This window comes from Eurypyga helias, unplaced genomic scaffold (genome assembly GCF_000690775.1).
Source record: "Eurypyga helias isolate BGI_N326 unplaced genomic scaffold, ASM69077v1 scaffold7924, whole genome shotgun sequence".
Classification (NCBI taxonomy): domain Eukaryota; kingdom Metazoa; phylum Chordata; class Aves; order Eurypygiformes; family Eurypygidae; genus Eurypyga; species Eurypyga helias.
In genome coordinates, this window is record NW_010245561.1 from 1,306 (window position 1) to 22,751 (window position 21,446).

A 21,446-nucleotide genomic window follows, 5' to 3' on the forward strand; every position below is an offset into this window, starting at 1 on the left:
ACAGTGGCAGGTTAAATGTTTGGGATGTGGGAAGAAGGCCATTAGGCTTTCGATGCCGTCATATATTACAGGCAGGGTAACTGTGGTTGATGAGCACCATTTTCAAACATTTTTATGAAGGTGCTCATATCCTAGAAAAGCTTTTAAAACCTTGCTTATGCTTATAACTCACTGAGTTGCCCTGAGAGCTGTACCCTGGGTATGCAGCCTGCTCTGGGATGCAGATAGCCTCTGTTGTGAGGATGGCCCAGGTACCCAGCTGGGGGGTCCGAGGAACAGCCAGATATGAAAACTGCCCTCCCCTAGCCAGCAGGAAGGGGGGAGGAGGAAGAAGAGTTACATGTTGACCTTGACATCAGGCAGGGAAGATCTCTTTTATATGGAAGTTTTCCTGGAGTGGTTCAAATTTATGGCCAGGTGAAAATTACGACGATAACCTATTTTGTGCCATTGTCGTGATATTTAAGACCCATTCTGGATTACTAAAGATTCTGAAAATTTATGCAGTGTATAAATGAGCTGAGGTAGTAAGTATGAAGTGAAACTTGACAGTTTTCAGGAGAAACCTGAATGTTGAAATCCTGATAGTTATATAGTCCCTGAGCTACACATTATTTTCTGCTCCCATTCTTTTTTTGAGAATCACTCCCAGCCCACCAAGATTGGGCCATAAATCAGCACTGTCACTTACTTCAAAATTTTTACAGCCATTGCTTGCCCAGTTTCAGATCAATTGCGCATGTGTCCCCCAAATTTTTTTCTGGTGGGTTGAAGAGGGTTCTTGGCACCCTGGCTCCCTCGCCTTGACTCCTCCCGTTTGTGTGTGTGTGACTGCAGGTCCGTGGTTGCAGACCATTCAGGATGCTGGTGTGAATGAGCAGTGCAGCAACATCCTCAACAACAAGCGGTTTATGCTGGACATGTTGTATGCGCATAACAAAAAGCCCAAGGATGAAGAGGAGAAGGAGCTGGAGGCGAAGGAAGAAAAGAAGGAGACGGAGGAAAGCGAGGAGTCCCTCACTAGCCTAGCCAGTAGGATCTCTATCCTTCAGGCCACGAAACAGGCCATAGATGAAAGTGTCAAAAAGATGGAGATTGGAAATCTGGACAACCAAGGCAGCGTGAAAGCCTTTGCGGAAAAATTCAACAGTGGTGAGCTGGCCAAGGGGACAGCCATGCCTGAAGATGAAATTGGTGAACAGGTCCCTGAGAAAACACCAGCACAGCCAAAGAAGGAATCTGATTACATCTGGGATCAGCTCATGGCTAATCCTAGAGAACTTAAAATCAAAGACATGGATTTTACAGACTTGGGGGAGGAGGATGATGTAGATGTGTTGGACATGGATATGGGTCCTGGGGACTCCCTTGTTCCCCCTCCTCCACCTCCACCTTCTTTTCTGGGTTTGCCTCCTCCACCACCTCCCCCGCTGTTTGGATGTCCACCTCCACCTCCACCCTCTGCTAATTTATTGGCTCCTCCTCCGCTGTTCAGCACTCCTCAGGGTTTAGGGTCACCCCAGGTTTCCAGGGGTCAGCCAGCATTTATAAAGAAGAAGAAAACCATCCGTCTGTTTTGGAATGAGGTACGGCCATTTGAGTGGCAGTGTAAAAACAACAAACGCTGCAGAGAATTCCTGTGGTCGAAACTGGAACCCATTAAGGTGGACACTTCCAAACTGGAGCATCTCTTTGAGTCTAAATCCAAGGAACTGCCTGTCACGAAGGTACAACTCATATTCAGCTTGCTATTATTTTGCTATTGTATTGTTATTCATTCTGACTTAGACCTAGGTGATTTATGTTGTTTATATAAGACAGTGGAAATCACTGGATGTGTTTCTAGCTTGGGTTATGACGGAAGATATTCCATGGCCTGAAACTGGGAGATGTAGCTAGAGTGTTGTACGTGCCAAGCTGTCCTCTTATCTCAGGTCTACCAGTTTCGGGATATCCCTTCAGGTGGGGAATACTGACAAATTTTACATTAGGTTGTTTGTAGTTGAGTGCCAAGCTAGGTATTGAAATCTGAATGTTTTCTGTCACAATAATATAAAGGTCACCATGTGATGATTGATATCTGTGTATTTGACAGTTCTTCACTTGGTAATGTCTTCCTAATCGTTATGTAGAAGGCTTAGAATCTCAAACTGGTTCCACTGGAAAAAGCCTACATGTGTGCTTTGTTCTGAAGGATCAGTTTAGCAGCTGGACCAAGCTTACAGCTAAACTCTGCAGTGGTGTTGGGTTTTTGCTTTATACTGGTGAACAGGCCTATTTTAAATCCTTCATTTGTACAATGTGGCTCTCCAAATCTTAGGATGGAAGCTGGCACAGGAAATACCTCTGTGGCTAGGATTCCCTCTTCCTTAGGAGTATTGTTATAAAGCAAATAAAGGCTGGTGACATGGCTATTACACTCAACAACAAAGGGAATTCTTTTATAGTTAAATTTAGTAGGAATTTGAGGTCTCGTTAAAAAAGTTATTAGCGCAAACATTTGCTTTTCATGGCTGCATAAACTCTTTTTCTTCTCTAAGCAGAATAATCGGTATCAGAGAAACAATGTTTTTTTCCAGTTAAAATGCTAGTAAAATAAGTCAATCTCTCCTACTTAAATAATCACTTGTATGTTTTCTCTGTATGCCTATATGTTTTATAGTGACATTAAAACCAATCAATACCTTGAATATTTTACTTCACTTTGGCTGGAAAAAGTTGTTATACATATTATGTATCATATACATTATTGTTTGCTCTTAACCTGAGGGGACTGGATGTCTCACGGTAAAAGTACTCCGTGTCACTTGTCTGGGTTATTAACTAAAAATTTTCTAATTTTTGGTCTTCTTGGCCAAGTGGAAACATTTCAATTTGAACAGTCAAGCCCCTCATTAAGTACCTGGCAGACAACAGGTACATAGTACATGGCTCGTGTAGATCCTGCCTTCGCTGTTCTGAGCTGAATTTTTTTGCGACACGGAGGCATGCAGATCTGAAATGTACAGTGTAGCAGTTCTAAAACCACATTCGGCTGATTGTTCATTTGGCCAACGCTGAAATTAATTTCTTTCTCTAATTTCTTTTCTGCTGAGGAAGGAATGCTGGTGACGTCATGGTGTGTTACTCCTCATCTCTCTCCCTGTAAATACAAATCTGCCACAGATGGTTCATAGATGGAAGGAATGAGACCATTTTCTTTTATCCATTTAATTCCTCTAATTGAATGTGGAATTATGACATATATGCTATTTCCAAACTTTAGTTTTGTGCTAAATGCCAGTATTCTAATGGATCAATCTGGCTGATTCTTAATCTTTTATTCTCACCCAATATTTTTGATAAATTGTTAAAATGTTGGAAGTTTGACTGGTTTACTTTCCAGTCATTCACCGTGCACATTCCCAAACTTACCTTTGGCCATTTTCCCCCCTTCCTCTCACGCTTGCTTCCCAAACCTGCCTGGGCTGCCTTATGCTTTGGCACAGCTTTTGTCTTCTGGCTGGAAGATGAGTGAGCAGGTTTCTTTGAAATAAGTGCTAGTCTGAGGAATGATTTAGGTGACTGCTTTCCTCTTGGAGGCTAAGAACTGCTCTCTGCATGAGACGTTATACTTTTGGCTGTCTTTCTACACTGTCCCGTAACACAGACAGAGAAGTGTCATTGTCTCTGTAGAGAAGACAATGGTGACCAAGGATTGCCATAGTGGAGGGTCTGCTCAGACTTCTGAGGCTCCTGTGTGGTTTTGGTGAGTACCAGCAAATCTTCCAGGATAGGAGATGGTCCTTGGATCGAGTGAGAGTGGGAATAATTAAGCAATCCACCAAAACTGTAAAAGACTTGAGGTTTGGTACAAAGATTGCACTCAAATTAGGATAGTTCTCGCTTTTTCCAGACTGCTTGGTGTATTTCCAGGGAGTACATTCCCCGTTGTGTCTAGTGTCTCGTGTCCAATGGCTGCAATCCAAAACAGGTTTATTCTATAATATCGTAAAGTCTGACTCACAGCTGAGTTGGTTCAGCTGAAGAAAAGAGCACAGAGCAACAAATCAAAAGTCAAATCTCCAGATTTCACTGCAGTAGATGGAAGCAGGTGCATGGAAAAGGAACAGTCCAGAAGGACGAGAAAAGCAAAGTCAGGGGGGATGTGTAGGGGTTGCTTGCCTCTCTCTTACGCATATGCTCTTTCATACAGCTGTAACCAATTTTACTCCAGTTTCTAATCCTTCACTGTGATTTCCACAACACACAGCTATAAACAGCTACTTCCTGGCTCATGAGAAGTTTTTCATTAAACACAATAGACTGCAATAAAATAAAGTGGATTTTAAATTGTAGGATATAATATAGGAGTCAGGTTGGGGGAGAGGCTGAGAAGGGAGATTCCTGAGTTTAGGAAAACTTATGCCACACTAGACAGCTGAGACGCTGATTATAGTTAATGGTGCACCTTTAGTTGCTGCAGGGTGTTTATTTTCTGGACTAGAGGACCACAACATTCTGTTTGAGAATAGAGCGATCAGGTGTCCTCTCTAAGCCAGTCCAGAATTTTTTTCCTTCTCACTCTGCCAAACAAAGCAGGTATTTTGGCAAAGTAGTTGAAAGTGTTTATTTTTCTGTGAAGAGTAATGAAAACACGCAGACGCTACTGAATCAGACGGAGGTGTTCAGCCCTTCTGCCATCCACTTGGTTCTTGCGTGTCATTTGGAAGTATTATTCTGCTGATTCATCTGTTCCCTGTGGGACACAGTGATCCATCATGTGCCCACAGACACACAAACTAGTAGGAGTGAAAAATTAAGGAATGTGTTTTCACATACACGTGTATATACTTGCCTAGACACATATTCCTTTTGAAAACATTTGTTGCAATCTGAGTAAATGCCAAGCAACTTATAAATGTGGACCAGAATCTCTGGAAAAGATTATATACATCCAACCTGGACAAAGGCAGTAGCAGCTGAGTGATTCTGCTTTAAATCCTCATTGCTAAATCCTTCCTAATTGAGACAGAAATAAGAACATTTACCATCTCGCTATTCAGAGGTTGCCCTTCTTTCTCTGTATTACTGGTGCATTTTAAATGCAGGATATATTTCTGACTTGATGCTCGTATATAATTAGTTATTTATATGACTACTGGAAAAATTATTTAAATTTTTCTGGTTCCCATATTAATTAAAGCAAAGTAGCATGTTTTAGACCATGTGCTCATCAGGCTACAGATCACCCACCTTGTGTGGGACGGCAATGGTTTTTGACTAACCTATCTTAACCACCCAGCCTTCAATAAAGGCAACAGAAGCTGGCCAGTTAGGTCTTGTGAAGATCTAAATTCACTGCAATTGTTAATACATTGCAAGAATATTAGTTTCCCACAAATTACACCACCTGATATATTTGTATTTGATAGTTAATTTAGTATTTTTATTTAATAACACAATATTCAGCAATTCAGGGCTTGTGTTACATACTGACACATTAAAATATAAAATCAAGTGCACTGGTGCGCTGTTCCCTCAAGCATTTTAAATCGTTGTCTGTTAATGAACTTATAAAACAGAGTCTGAAGTCACCTAATATTGTAATAGAAGTTAACAGTTGTAGCTTAGTTTAACAGTCAGGCACTTACACACCTGCAATTTTATTACAGAAAAAGAGGAATTCTTTTCCTAGTGGTAGGGTAATAAAGTTCATACTAGCAAAATCTTTCTCTTTTTTTTTTTTCATCCTTTTATTTATTTGGTAAGGATTTCTTTGTAACTTAGCCGTCGTCCCCAGAATGAATTGAAAAGCTCTTCTGCCCCTGTTTTTGAAAAGAGTTACTTACCCCAAACTTTTATGCCCCATGTGCAGTTATAGGTCTGGAAAATACCTACGTGCTTACATCCCCTGTGGAGCTCATCTGTCTTTCATTGCGAAGGAGCGAGCGCACTGCTGCCATCACAGCCATCCCGGCGGTTAGCATCATCTGCCCCTCAAATGAATATGTCTCTCTTGTCAAACTTAGGAGCCTAAAACCAGAGCTGCAGATCTGCGGCTTACTGACCCACGCCGCATGCGGGAAGCCTAAATTTAACTCCTTTCCCCCAGCATTTGCCCTTCTGCATAAATCCTCTGGAGCCGCGTGTGTAATTCTGTGCGGCGAAGGTGAAAAGCAGTTGTTTAAAAAAGGCTTAGTGTGATACAGATGCGCGAGGAAGCAGTCTCTGGTGAACTCTGCTTGTTTTTATGTGGGCTCGGCCACGAATTGGGGTCCTGAAAATGTTGATTAATGGCCCTGGAAGTAAAAATGACTGCTTTGAAGGAGAAGCTGCATCTTCAATCCTTCAGGTAGCTCCCCCCACCACCACCAAAAAATGACTCTTACTCCAAAAGAGGAAAGTTCACAAGGCCTTCAGGGTTGCTTTTAAGGTATTAAGAGAGCTGTCCTGACAGAATAGACATACAGAAGTATTTTTAAATGTTATCTTTGCTCTCCTAAAATTTATCCTGTTTACTGCAAAAGTGTTGTTTTTTATTAAGCTTCAAAAAAACCCCAACCTTCTCATTACTTTCACAGTTGCGTCATACCACGTTAATCACGCTGGTATGGTGGAAGGGCTGTGGTGCCACACGGGTGCTGTTCAGGCCGCGGGGCCCGGTGGCCATACCCCTCCCTGTGCAGGGAAGGAGCTGAGCTGTGCCAGCAAAAGGCATCTTTGTAACGTTGCAACTGCATTCCCATTATGGGCTGACCCACAGCCGGACATACTTTGACAAAATCATATTTATTAATCTAGACAGCTCTTCCAATGCAGAATCAGCGTGTAGACCTGGCAGTAGGGCGTTTTTTGACTCCGTGGGGGCTGTGGTGCAAACCCAAAGGAAGCAGAGGACAAAGCTTTGTGGTCTAAAAAGCAATACTGAACACAGATGAAATCTGGGGCAGTAAGAGTCTCCTCCTGGGCTTCCCCCAAATCCACAAGAGATGCAAGAAGCCCTACTGCTGTAGGCCACTCGGATGATTCTCTGTTCTGAACAGTTGTACGGGCTGTCACTTTGCAGACTGGAAAGAGGGATTGCTTCGTCTGTCTCCTGCCCTTTTGAGGTGCCTCTGTGCTAAGGCTGCTGCTGCCAAGGCCACTAACCACAGTCCAGGTAATGGGCCCTACAGGGAGGTCACAGCCACGTCTCTGCAGCCTGTGCCTTGCTGAGTGAAACATGGTTTTATACACAGCAAAGCATGTCTGTGCTTGCTTCCATCAATGTGATGGTCTTCTCTCTATGCTCCTGTGCTTGACAGCATCCCTCAGCACATCTCTGAAAGGGTAAAGGGATGGGAAATGGAGGAAACATGTTTTCAAAGTCCATGTCCTTTGAGATGGAGGAAAAATCCCTGTGTATGAGGAGCAGTGTCCTCTCCTCTTGCAGCTGCCTGGTATATGACCTATGTAGTTGCCAAAAAGACACCTTCTAGCATGGGACAGTGAGAGAATGAGAGGCGTGCTGGGCTGTAAAAGCAAAGACCACGTTCAACACTGTATTATACCATATAAATGGTTTGTGAGTCACTGCCTAGTTAGCTTGCATTTTGCCACTATGAGAATGGGGAGAGAGAGGAATAATTTTCTTGGGTTTCCTCTAGAATGTAATTTAAAGTGTATGTTGTTATTTCTTTGTGCTTTCGTAATCATTTACACTGTAGTTTTTACTGGAGGTAAGATTCGAAGACTATGTCTGGTCTCAAATAAAGCTTTGAAAAGAGGTTGAAGTAGTTCTGCACCTGTGAAGGGCTTGATGGGACATATCAGGAGCAGGTAGGATACCCTTCCTGTGACAGCCAGAGGTCAAAAAAACATGCAAGTGTCTCTAGATAGGCCTCTACAGCTCCTTTGCTAGTTCCCAAGTTGTATTTGTAACAAGGAGAATGATGGCACGCAGGTGGGAAACACCCTGACCATTTCCCAGCTAGCCATGCGGGTGAGACAGGGTTGGTGGCCACTCTGGGTTGATGTACTCAAGGGGAACTTGAGCCCCGGAGCCCATCAGCTGCCGGCTGCTGCCCTGCTAGCCCTACACCAGCCAGTCCTGCCTCACAGTAGAGCTGTCACCTGTCAGAGACAGCTTCAGGTTTCTTTCAGGCTGACTCCTGCCCCAAACTGCAGCATTCCCGAGCCCTCACAGGGAATCCTGTGTCTCAGGCTATTTCAGCTTTGCACAGCATCTGAGGCTGCTTTCAGCTCTCTGGCTAAATCCTGGCAGCTCATGATGATACCAGCAAGGATGTGGTAGAAGAATTTAGCTTTTTTGGATGACTATAAATACATTAGATTTGCATTCAGTGTCAGCAAAATCGAGCAGGGGAAGTCATTAGTGAATTGAGTGAATTTTTATTTACAAAACTGTAGAAATAATATTCTTATTCTCTTCTTTACCAAGAAAACTGCTGCAGATGGGAAGCGACAGGAGATCATTGTATTGGACTCAAAACGAAGCAACGCTATTAATATTGGCTTGACTGTGTTGCCCCCGCCCCGGACTATCAAGACTGCTATTTTGAACTTTGACGAATATGCCTTAAACAAGGAAGGAATAGAGGTAAGAAAGAGAAGTCATTGTCTTCAAATTTGCATTTTCAATGCTTCCTTTTTTTTTTTTTTTTTGATGTTGCATGTGGTATAGGTGAGACTTTTCATGGAGTAGGGAAAAGGGAATATATTATGTCATGACTGAGTTGAAACTCACCATGTCATTGTAATGTGCTCAGAGGTTGAGCATGCTCAGTAAACATGGATTTCTCTGCTTTCTTTGTGTCTAAGTTTGAGTAAGGATTGTGTTAATTCCTGACAAGATTTTCAGAGTATTTTCCACTCCCCTGGAGCTTGACTGAAATATTGTGAGCAGCAAGAATAGGCAGAGTTACTAGGGCTGATGCAACTGGTACAGGGTTTAATAAAGTTCATGCCCAGCTAGCTGTTGGAGTCATTCTAGATTGTATATCTAATGGAAAACAAATACAGTGATGAATTCTGCTCAAAATAGCATTTCTCTGTTACTGTTGTTTGAAGAAAAGCAGTTGGTATAAAGATTACAGATGATGTAATTTTTACCATTGCATGTTTCACTTTGCAGATATTCTTACCGAGATCCAAGATGAGCTCTGTTTTGGTTTTTTTTTTAATCAAAACATTTTTCTTCTAGGAAGTGTAAAAGAAACCTGGTGCTCCCCTGGTTTTTTTATATTGTGGTTGTATTCATTTCTTTTTCCTTTTTTTTTTTTTTTAATAAGACTATATAACCTAGTAAAAGTAATCTGCACAACTACAAATCTCAACCAGTGGCTGAGCTGCAGAGGTCATGTATTGATTCACAGTTACCTTTCAGTGGTTTGGCACTGTATTTCGTGATTTTCCCCTTTCTACCTTCACTGTGCTGACTGCAGAAGAAAATGAGAAAAGCTGGCTGGAATGGAAACAGAGTTGCCAACAGTTACATGCACAAGAAATACTTCAGGCAAAAGATCCTTCTAGCTAGAAGATGAGGCCTGGTTTATTCCTACTCGAATATAGTTTTTTCCCAAAGCTGTATTACTTATTTGCTATATAAACACCTTACTCATATTATTAAGGTGATAAATAAGGCTAAAAAAGTAATTTTTTGTGACCCAGACCCGGTACCCACCACTGCAGTTTGCAGTACTAAGCTTTAAAGTGTTGGAGAGAAGTAGCCCTCCAGCCAAGCCCAACTCACAGACTGCCGGTTAGACCTCAGTTCTGTAGGCAGCGTCTGCATACGAAGTCCAATTTAAAACTGCTGATAAAGATGAACACATCTTTATTATCCTCCATGTATCATCCCCTTTGAATTGTGTCCTTCTCTGGCACACTTGACAGGAGTTCAGCTGCTCTGTACAGCTCACCATTTCCAGTGCCAACATTTGTAGCTGGGCTGTCCATCTGCCGACCACCTGTGGTGCCCACAGTTGGGAGGGCCTTGTACCACCACACCCACCATTGGGTGGCATTTCCATTAGTTGCCAGAAACCCATAATTTCATTTAAAATACATATATGCAGGTGGCTTTCAATTTGAAGAATGCAGAAACCAGGAAATAATACGCTGTGGTATACTTGCACCATGCTAAAGAAAATGGGATTTGTGAGTTCTGTGTCCACAGCTTTGAAGCTAAGGATGTGAGTAATCCTGATGTGATCATTCAAATATTTAAAATCAAGGGAAAGGGAATAAGCTGAACGTGAGCCAGCAGTGTGCCCAGGTGTCCAACTAGGCCAACAGCATCCTGGCCTGCATCAGGAACAGCTTGGCCAGCAGAATCAGGGAAGTGATTGTCCCCCTGTACTGGGCACTGGTGAGGCCGCACCTCGAATCCTGCGTTCAGTTTTGGGCCCCTCACTACAAGACAGACATAGAGATGCTGGAGTGTGTCCAGAGAAGGGCGACAAAGCTGGGGAAGGGTCTGGAGCACAAGTCCTGTGAGGAGCGGCTGAGGGAGCTGGGGGTGTTTAGCCTGGAGAAGAGGAGGCTGAGGGGAGACCTTATCGCTGTCTACAACTACCCGAAAGGATGTTGCAGAGAGGTGGGTGTTGGTCTCTTCTCCCAAGTGACAAGTGATAGGACAAGAGGAAAAAGCCTCAAGTTGTGCCGGGGAGGTTTAGATTGGATATGAGGAAAAATTTCTTCACTGAAATGTTTGTCAGGCACTGGAACAGGCTGCCCAGGGAAGTGCCTGAGTCGCCATCCCTGGAGGTATTTAAGAGACGTGTAGACGTGGTGCTCAGGGACGTGGTTTAGTGGTGGACTTGGCAGTGCTGGGTTAATGGTTGGACTTGATCCTAGAGGTCTTTTCAAACCTAAATGATTCTATGGAGCAGAGCACAGTTACTTTGCACTTTGAGGGATCAAGGCTTTATTGGTTGGGAAGGATGACGTTCATGGAGAAAAGAGAGATTTATTTACTTCTTATCAAGTAAAACACAACACTGAATTCAGTTTTGCTTCCCCAATCCCGAGTTTACAGATTTTTCTAATAGCATGTTACAAAGTCATACAAACATTTAAGCGAAATAAAGGGCTGGATTAAGCCATGCATAATTTGCAAAAAGGTGCAGAGAGAGATACAGAAATGCATCATGTGAGTGCCACTGTTTTCAGCAGAGCCCTGCCTCAATTTTCCATACCGTTCCTTTGGTCTGCAGTGTAGACAAGCGTTGTTTCCTGTTTCTCTTCTCTTCTGTATCCATCTGTTCACTGGCTTTAGCCTTACAGTTAGCTTAGAAGGAACAAGGGTTGTCTTTTCAGTCTAGATTTGTAGAAAGTTTTCTGGTCCATATCAGCAGTTCTTAAACATTAGGAAATAATTGGTAGTGATGATGAATAAATCAGTAATAATGTAAGCATCAGCTTCATTTATATAAAAATGCAGAGAATAAAGCAAATTATTTGCTACATAATATACTTTATGGGTAATCTAGTAGTTGAATAAGGTAGGACTGGTATGAGAAAAAATTATTCAATTGGTCTAATTAAAAAGCTACACCACAGTGGGTACTCAAAAGTCTTTCTGCATAGTTATTTGTCTAGAAGAGCTCTGACAGCTGGTAGGCAGAAGAGAGAGATGTAAGGAGGGCAGAAGAGATGTGTTGTGTGCAGTGAGGACATACCATTCACTGCTAAAATTTCAGAGAAACTGTAATTTAGGATCTTCTTCAGCTTCTAAGGAATCCAGCACGGAGCAGGACACCACCAGGTTACCAAGTCACCTGAGCCATCCCTTGCCTTGGCTGTGAGCTCTGTGCTATGTCACCCCTGCAAGGAGCATTGTCATTGTCGTGTTAGTGTGCATGTGGCCTTATTTCTGCACCTTGGTGGATAAGTTCAGTCTAAATGGTATCGTAAAGCTGACCTCAGCAGTCCTTTTAAGAACTGGGCTACAGTAGTGCTGACAGTAGTGCTAGCAAACAAGGCAGTGATGCAGTGGGATGCAGGCTACAAGTCTGTGATAGCCCAGCTTATCACTGAGTTCATAGCGACCCAAGTATGCTCTCCACTACTGTCCTACATTTTGCTGAATGCTGCTTTTCTTGTGCCATTTAGCTCTTGTTAGTTATCCATGCTTTGCTTTTTAACTTCAAATATGTAACTAACCTAGGAGATAAAATTCTCCAGGTATTTTTAAAGCCTTCTATACCTAAGTATGTTGCATATTTTAGGCCATGTGTTTGAAGTGGTTAGGTACCCTGAGCTGGGAAAAAAGATAGAAAATGGGGCATGATGCTAGTAAGGCAGATGTAGTCCATTTAGTATGCAGAGCAGGCACTGGTACAAACATATTTTCAAAGGAAGGCACAATGTGTGTCTGCAAGCATGCCTCAGTCCAACTAAAAAAATTTTGCCACCTTATGTTTGCCAAAGTGGTTGTGTTTTCCTTTCTTTGAAAGCTTGGCATTCATTGTGTTCAAACAACTTGGAACTTGCTGCGGGATAAAGAACTGCCTCCTTAGTATGGATCAGGGCTTTCTGTGAGCTAAGCAAAACAGGCAAGCTTAAAATCCTGGCACTTAATCTTAATGAAGCGTGTCGTGGGCAACTGCAAGTATAGAGTCCACCAAACCAGTCCTTGGTGTTTGTCTTTAGCAAAGGAAATGATCAAGTCCTTCCGTAAAAGTGCTACTCAGTAAGGGAACGTGGATCAAAATCAAATTATACCAAAGAGTATGATTAATTTAGCAGAGTAAAATTGGAGTAATGTTGTGAGGAAATTAAGGTGGCTTGCTGCATGCTTTTCAACATAGCTTTGCAATGCTACACCATATTGGATTGCATTGGTAGGTATAGGTTTTAGTAAAACTATTTGAAATTAAAAAACTCTCCGGGTACGCTAGGCCCTCCACATTTCTTAATTACTTGGAAATGCACGTGTCAGGAGTGGCTAAGTAGCCCTGAGATGTAAAAAGAGCTAAGAAATGAGAGCCTGGTGTTAAAAAGGCAGATGGTGACATGTATAAATAAAGACAAAATTTCATATTCAGAAACGATCAAGGAATTTAAGTTTTTGTTCTGAAAGTTGCCACAGTATGTTGGCATTTGCAGTTTCCAATCTGTTTAGCTAATGCTTTGTAAAAGTGTAATGGGATGTTTCAAATTAGCTAGCTCACATGACCTGAAAGAACAAACTCCCCTTCTCACAAGTCTAGACAGAAGAGAGAACAGGCTCAATGGTGTTTTACTGGCCGTACACCCACAGTCAGAATATCGCTGCCCTAATGAGTTTCAGACTTTATTTAATTTTAAAAAAGCTACATTTTCACTCTTTGTAGCAAACAAAAACATCTACAGTTTCTGTGACCAGCAATGGCATGTTCATGTATTTCAGCAGAGAGCCAAGGAAGTGGAGCGGTCTGATTGAGGCAGCAGCTGTCAGTTCCTGATTTACAGGGATGACTGTCAGGCATAGTCCCTTCTCAGAACTGGATCATTTCTGGAAAAGTTGAAATAGAATTAGTACAGGTGGCCTCACTTACTTTGGAGTCCTGACCTTCATATGCTTTTATGTACTTTGGTAGGGTTTCTGCAGGTAATGCAAACCACCGGTGTCTCTCATCAATAGCTGCCTGGAGAGCTGAAGTGTGAGAGCCTTTTTGGAGCTGAATCATCTGCCGAGGCCTGTCAAATGTCTGATAAAATATCCACTAATGTGTATTTGGTTATGCAGCTCACAAATTTGTGGCCCTCAAGCCTCAGAAAGCTTTGGACCCAACAACAACCACATATTTAGTTTACTAATTGTTTTCAGGCTACTATTTACCTGTAAAATCAGCTGAAACCAAATATGAAAGCCAAGGCATCCCTGCAACTTCATTATCATGGAGAAGCCCCATTATCTCTTGAAAGAGAGAGCATAGACACCTAAGGCTCCACAAAGGCTCTAGGCTATTCACAGTCTCTGGTTAGGTGCTTCCTTGCATCCTACAATAAGGCCAGCAGTCCTGATGCCTATGGGGGTTATAAATTTTGCCCTGTGAGCCATGTAAGGCTTTCCTATTGGAAATCTTTGGAAATCGTAGGTCAGGTTGGCTGAATCCAGGAAATAAACAGTTTGATCCCTTTGCTGAAAGTTCAAACAAGTGTCTGGATCCAGCAGTCCTGGAACAGAATAACCAGCATCCATTGTTCATGCAAATAGGATCTCCCAAAATTACTTCTTTTTCTCCATTAAAAGATTAGTATACTGGTTTTCCTCTGAATGTTAGTCTCTGGCCCAAATAGTTGTGTGAGAACAACAGGGAACAATATTGTGTGCAGGGAGGTGACATACATGTATCACACACAGGATACGAGCATAGGGTTTGTTGATAACCAATTCTTCTTTAATGGACCTGAAGAGTGTCATACTAGGGAGAGCATTATTAGCTAATGTTTAGGTTCAAAGCTATTTGTGATTCAGTGCTCACATCAATTGCCAGTAACTTTCTGCCCCGCTCTGTTTTTACACTACTTTTACTGTCAGGGATGCTTTAAAAAATCATAATAATAAAAATCATAATAATCTGGCAGATGGTGTACTCATCTGTTGCCAGTGCTGAACAAATGGCTCAAATTAGTCATAGAGTGGAAATCAGGAATAGGAGCATTTTACCATTTGCTCAGGGGCACACCAAGACAGTGCCCCACCGGTCAGAACAATTTGCATAGGCAGGTTAGAAGTGTCGATGAGTAAGTCATCATTACGGGGGCAGTTGCACCCTGGATGGTATGAGACCTGCCAGCAGGTCTGGTCCCACCGAGGCAGGGCTGTCAGCAGCAGGGGCGATCCTTGGCAGCTGGCACCACGCGGACAGGCTCTTTGGCTTGGTGTTCTCCTTTCCACGTCATATGGCATGCAGCACGGCAGCCTTGAGGTACTTAGGCTCGAATGCTTTTTGTCAGCTCCATCTGGCTTCTGGTGTTTACATAAAGCTCAAGAAGGAGGAGAGTCCCTTTGGAAATAAAGCTTACTGTTTCATTGCTCTCTTTAAAATGCCCGAAAGCAGTGCAGACTCTCTGGAGTGAAGGGCCCTGCACCACCACAACATATTTGTGGGATCCCTGGGTAGCTGCCACAAGCCCTAGTTATTTGTAGGAGGCAGTTGAGAATTCTGCTGAAGTGTTAGCCTTCAAAAATGCATCAGAAGCCTTTTTGCATCCATCACATGGCTACTGCTAAACTCTCCATGTATGGTTGTTCATATGATCCTATTTGCAAGCTGCCCTGGCTCAGCTTGTGGGGGTGTGGGCTTCTCCTTGTTGAAGAGAGGAGTAGGCACTAGGAGACCTGACTTCTTCGAAGGACACTCTGAGGAACACCTCTTATGAGTTTCAGACTGAGTCTCTCTCTTTTATGAATTCCTTTAGATGAGTATTGGTGAAGCACTGAGAAATGCCCTGAAACAGCTACTTACAAATCCCTAGTTTGATGTTAGGTCTGACATAAATTACAGATTTTGGGATGGATGGATAGCACATCTCAAAATCAATACACAAATGGTATGAATTGGAACAAACGTACATCAGAGTATTTTCCAAACAGTCATTGACATGAGAAGGAAAAGCACCAGCGTATATTGAGGGATTTTCCTCCTCTTCTTTTTTCCTGTACATATTAATTTATTGAGGTAGAAGCTTGCAGTCTCCAAGCAAGGAGGCTTTTTTAAATTTTGTTTAACCTGCCCCTGTACTCTGCTCTGGTGCGACCCCACCTGGAGTGCTGCGTCCAGCTGTGGAGCCCTCAACATCAGAAGGATATTGACCACTTGGAGCGAGTCCAGAGGAGGCCACGAAGATGCTCAGAGGGCTGGAGCACCTCTCCTATGGGGACAGGCTGCGAGAACTGGGCTTGTTCAGCCTGGAGAAGAGGAGGCTCCGAGGAGACCTCATTGCAGCTTTCCAGTATCTGAAGGGGACCTACAAGGGTACTGGGAGAGGACTTTTTACAAGAGCCTGTAGTGACAGGACAAGCGGTAATGGGTATAAATTGAAATCAGGGAGGTTTAGATTAGATGTCAGGAAGAAGTTCTTCACAGAGAGGGTGGTGAGGCGCTGGAACAGGTTGCCCAGAGAAGCTGTGGATGCCCCATCCCTGGAAGTGTTCAAGGCCAGGCTGGATGTGGCTTTGAGCAACCTGGTCTAGTGGAAGGTGTCCCTGCCCATGGCAGGGGGGTTGGAACTAGATGATCTTTAAGGTCCCTTCCAGCCCAAACCATTCTATGATTCTATGATTCTATGAAAGGCAGAGGCAACATTAGCGGGAAGAAATGCTGCTTTATTTATGTTTATGGAAGCCAGCATAAGACGGACAGCAATACAAATGCTGTGGCTGAAATCAGGTAAGTCCCAGTTCAACAGATTGAACATTATTTGCTTGCTTAACTCTTGTTCTTCGCCTGGTTGACCAGAAAAAGTCCCTTGCTCTCAACACTTTCCTCCAGTGCTGTACAAGGAGCCAGATGGATTATCAGGACTGGAAGGGGACAGTTGTGCTACTTTGATGAACTGGCTATGTCCAGCACTGGAACAAGGCTGTAGTTTGGACTGGCAGGTCTGATAGCTTTTTGGCTGTGTATTTATTATTCTCTCCTCCCCTCCAGAACAGCCTCTATCATTACAGAACACTACAGCAAAAACATGTCATTCCTCAGATGAATAACTGTAAATTGTGTTGAAAATCTAATTGATCAGCAGGGTAAAGACCTCAACTTATCTGATACCTTTGTGTTGTTTTGCTTTTCTTTTTCATTTTAAAATGCATTTAGTATGTGAAAAACTAATTAAGAAGCAATACCTTAGAAAGCAATGCGTTGAGAAATAAAGCTGCCATATGTGAACAAGAGTGTAAAATCCAAGAATTAAAGGGAAAATATAAATGTTTTGAGCTATACTGACAGCTGAAACTGAAAATACTGAGATCCTTTTTTTGTCAACATTTTAGACTTTTCAGATCAAAAGAGGAAAAGGCGATATGTTATGCAATGCATGATACAACTTCAAATTCAATGCGTGTTCCTTGGGAAGTTGTCCTCAGTTCAAGTGAAATTTCTGTGAGCGGCCTAATAGGCTGCAATAGTTGTCATGTTTCATAAAAAACCAAAACAGACTGAACAAAAATTAATAATTTCTGAGAACAGCAAGGGACAGGAGTTCTCAAGTTATCCCTATATACCTACAAGTGCAAAGGAAGATTGGATTTTTGTAGATGTGGAGGCTAAAAGGGACCTGCTATGTAGTCTGACCTGTTGTAAATCACAGGCCAAAAGATTTCACTCATTTTACTCTCACTTCCATATGTAATTTGCAGAAAGGTGGCCAGTTCTGATTTAAAGAGGTGAAAGCTGAGGAGAGCAGTCCTAACCAGTCTCCCTGTGTCTCCTTCAGTGTTTCATCCCACGGTTGGCCATATCTACTGAGTAGAAATTTTTTAAAAAAGCATTTTAATACACATGTGATTTTCCACAAACTGCAGACATTTGAGATAGCAGGCCTTGTTTTGCTTTCTTGTGCGGTGGATTCGTTGCTGGTTAAGACAGTGCTGTCCTTAATTACCAGGCAGGGATCTGAGGACTACTGTTGCTGCAGTGAAGTCACCCAACATCCAGCACTTGCGTGCCTGTGGCCCTGCTCCTGACAACTTTTGTCTCCCTTTGCAGAAAATTTTGACCATGATCCCAACCGAGGAGGAGAAGCAAAAGATCCAGGAGGCGCAGCTGGCAAACCCAGATGTCCCCCTGGGCAGTGCCGAGCAGTTCCTTCTCACCCTCTCTTCCATCAGCGAGCTCTCCGCCAGGCTCCAGCTCTGGGCTTTCAAGATGGACTACGAGATAGTGGAAAAGGTGAGGGACAAGCGGGGAGGCAGGGCTGGTGACTCTTCCGAGGCTTCGCTTAATCTTTCCCTGACTTTGTTATTATATGAGTGTATATTTTGAGGAAATGGTAAATGGGTCGCTTTTGTTTCGGTGGCCAACCAGGAAACAGCTAAAATGATCCTTCATAATATGTTCCTTCTATAAAAGAAAATTAGAGATTATGTCTTCCTTCCTTTAATTAGTCGGTAATGATATTGAAACAAAGAAGAGGGCTAAATCTTCTCCAGATGTTGTTATTCAGGAAATTCTTACTTCAGAGCAGTAAGAATTTTTCTTTGGATAAAGGCTGTATGAGGATGACCAGTATTCAGCCTTACATCATAAAATGAGAGTATTGATCTTACATCCATTTGAACTAAGAAAAACACCATCCATTAAAGTTTTTTTCTGTTTATAACTCTCTTTCAAAGTTATAAACAGAAGATAAGACATCCTTCAGGGGTGCTCTGTTCAGTCACAGAGAGTTGTTGCCACCTTCTTTGTGGATGGCATTTATTCAGAGAATATTGTAATTGTGTCATGAATGATGAATCACAGACAAAAACTTCGAAACGACAGCATGTAATTTTGGTGCCTAGGTGAAAGAGTGAAAATGTGTAGGCACTTTCAGCTACATGCTGACTTTCACAAGCTGTTTCAGGAAATTCAGCACAGGAACCTTCTTCTGGCTGCACTTCTGGTGCATACCCCATGCCTTGCTCTTCAAGCAGCTCTCTCCTATATGTATTAATCTTGTATGTGGATCTGTGTGCCTATTTGTATATTAAAAAAATGGTATAGCCCTGTGTGATGTGGAGTCTGAGAAGTGGGACATGCTTCTGAAAATGCCTTATGTTTATCTAACCATGGGTATTTAACAGGTTGCACAACAGTGGGTTGATTTGCAGATGATACTGTCCAGATTACTCAACCTCTTAGATTTAGGAAATGCAATCACACTAATATTCAGGATTTTTTAATTGTGACATTTTAGTCTTAAACATTTACATTTCTGACTTATAAAACATAAAATACTTGTATCTGACCTGAATACTTTTTTGGCAGGTTTTTTTTTTAGTTGGTTTTCTTTGGTTTTGGTTGGGGTTTTTTTTTGTGGGTTTTTGTTTTGTTTTGTTTTTTCACTTGGGTACAGCTATTTATTCTGCTTTTAAGTTACCACCACTAAATTGTTCCTTTCATGTAAGCTGAGTTAGCTGTAGCTGTTAATCTTAGTGTACACCTAGAATGTCTAACTTCCTCTCAATCAAAAAGCAACATCTGAAGCACTGCTAAAAACTGAAGAAATTCTGATAGCTTTCCTGTTGCTTTTCCTGTAATGTTTAGGTGACAAAGATAATAAATTGACAGCTAAAATCTGTGTAGAATGGATGGTAGTACCAAATATCTCAAATACCTAAATTACTCAAAGAAGCAATAGCTGGAGTGAGGATAGGATCAATATTTTTATTCCTGTTGAAAAGAAGATAGGCCTAAGTACACTACTTACCATAAATGGTACAGGAAATGACATGATGACATGATAAAATAAGAGGAACATGTGATAGGAAGACTAGCAGACGAGCCTAGATATGACAGAGTTGGGTGAAGAGGAAGATACGGGATGAGACTTCAGAAGTACACGATAGAGTGAGCAGTTGGGTCTCTCCAGTAATAAAAGGTTAAAGTCAGAGTTGAAGTTCCAGGTAGGCAATGGCCATAAGCATTATTTAGACTGAGATAAGATACCATGAACATGGACAATTAAAAAAATGAAGTCGTTTGCATTAATGATTATGATAATAAGAGTCCCATGACCTGCTAACATTCTTTTGTTCTTGGAACTATGTTTTTGCAGAAGATCCCTCTGCAAATGGGCAAACTCTTCATGACACTTAGGTGCCAGATCACTTACCTCCACAGTTCTTGTCATTTTTTTGCCCAGCATTTGCTTAGATTTTTTTTTTCAATTAGAAAAACACATAACATTTCAGAATGTACTCATATTATTTATATAAGAAACTAATTAACTTTACTGTTATTTCCATGAGGTTGGAAGTTTTAGATGGTCCATGATATGAACAGTGTGAAATACCGGAGTTGCTGATATAAGGCTGGGGTTCTCATTCATGAGGCACTTTTATGAATCAGCCGAGAACAGAGTTTTGCCTAAGTAGGTCTTGGCTCCATCTCTGACAATCTGAAAGAAAAATAGCATGAAATTGTTCAAGAAAAGGGATAAATGAGATATCGTTCATGTTTGTAGAACAGCTTTCCAGGCGTAATGAAGGAAGTCATCTTTCTTGGATTGAATTTAATTAACTAAAGCAAGTCACAAATGTAGGGAGCAGCCTCAGACTGTGAGGGGCTGAACTGGAAGAATGAATATTCATTCTTTGCTCTTTACAAAATAAAAAAGGAAAACCTTTCCAAATTATCGGTTTGATAACGTGTATGCTGTTCTGAAATTTTAACAGGTGTCTAAGGTACTGTATGCATATTGAAGGTCATCAGTGGAACAATAATTCTTCTCACCTTTCTTTTGGTACTATAGTTTAAAGGCGTAGACAAATGAGGTAGAGTTTCAACTTCAAATCACAGTTTTCTGGCTTTAGGTGAAAAGTAAAAACATGGTAAATAAGGATATGTGGTACCAAGGGATATGAAGTAGCTCTGTACTATGTATCTGCCCTATTTAGGTAGAAGGCAATTTTTATGGGAAACAAGAATCGGTATTTCATCTGATTATACAGTATCTAGCACACTGGTTTTTATTGGTTTTAATGCTACAATAAAATCTAAAAAAAAGAATAATTATAAATGGGTACTATATGCAAGAAAGTCTAAGCTTGGATAACTTGCATGTAAATAGCTGAATGAAGGGCTACAGTATGGCCTGCTTTGGAAGCCTTTTATGCTATTTTTTGTTCACTTCAGAGTGTTTGAAATTAACCTTGTAGGAATGATTTCTTAACAGGTTGCAAATTGATACAAGTAAAAAGCCTGTGTTTACAGAAGTTGCAGAGCACATTGATTCATCCCCATAATGCAACAAAACAAACTAAATCAACCCTGACTTTAAAGCAATTCAAATAAATTTGTGCAGCAGCTTATCGATTTTAGTTTAACTTGATAAAGTCTTGAATTATTTAGCACCACTCTTCTGATGTATAAATTACTTTGCAGACTATGCCATCTGTAATTTGTCATGAATTTGCCGTGTTCTTTTCAAGAGATGAATTGTTCTGTAGTGACTAGAAATGTATATTCCCTTCATCTTTGTGCTCATATTTATGGTAAAATATCACTACAGTTGTTGAATGACCTATTATATTTCTCCAAGACAGTGAAGTTCTCAACTATTTGCCTCTTGGTCTAAAATAACAGCTTAATTTTGGCTTCTTGGCTCATAGAGTGTAATAATTTGGGAAAAGAATGCGGCTCATGGATACTTAGGGTGGCATTTAGAGCTAGAAACAATGTGAACTGTTACTATGCATACAAAATAAATAACCCTGGGCCTCACACAAAGACACAGAAATAGGCTCTGTCAACTCAATTACCCTCACTCTC

The 21,446-nt window shown here is 41.7% G+C and overlaps 1 protein-coding gene across 1 annotated transcript in view; it reads left to right on the forward strand.

Annotated features, from left to right (window-relative positions):
- Positions 1 to 837: 837 nt before the first annotated feature.
- LOC104502511 (FH1/FH2 domain-containing protein 3-like) overlaps positions 838 to 21,446 on the forward strand; it is a gene marked incomplete at both ends in the record, with an annotated part of 35,114 nt that continues 14,505 nt past the window's right edge. Inside the window, 3 exons of the mRNA XM_010150121.1 lie at positions 838 to 1,727; positions 8,423 to 8,581; positions 17,682 to 17,864. Of these exons, the coding sequence (XP_010148423.1) occupies positions 838 to 1,727; positions 8,423 to 8,581; positions 17,682 to 17,864 (1,232 nt within the window). The remainder of the gene's footprint in view (positions 1,728 to 8,422; positions 8,582 to 17,681; positions 17,865 to 21,446) is intronic.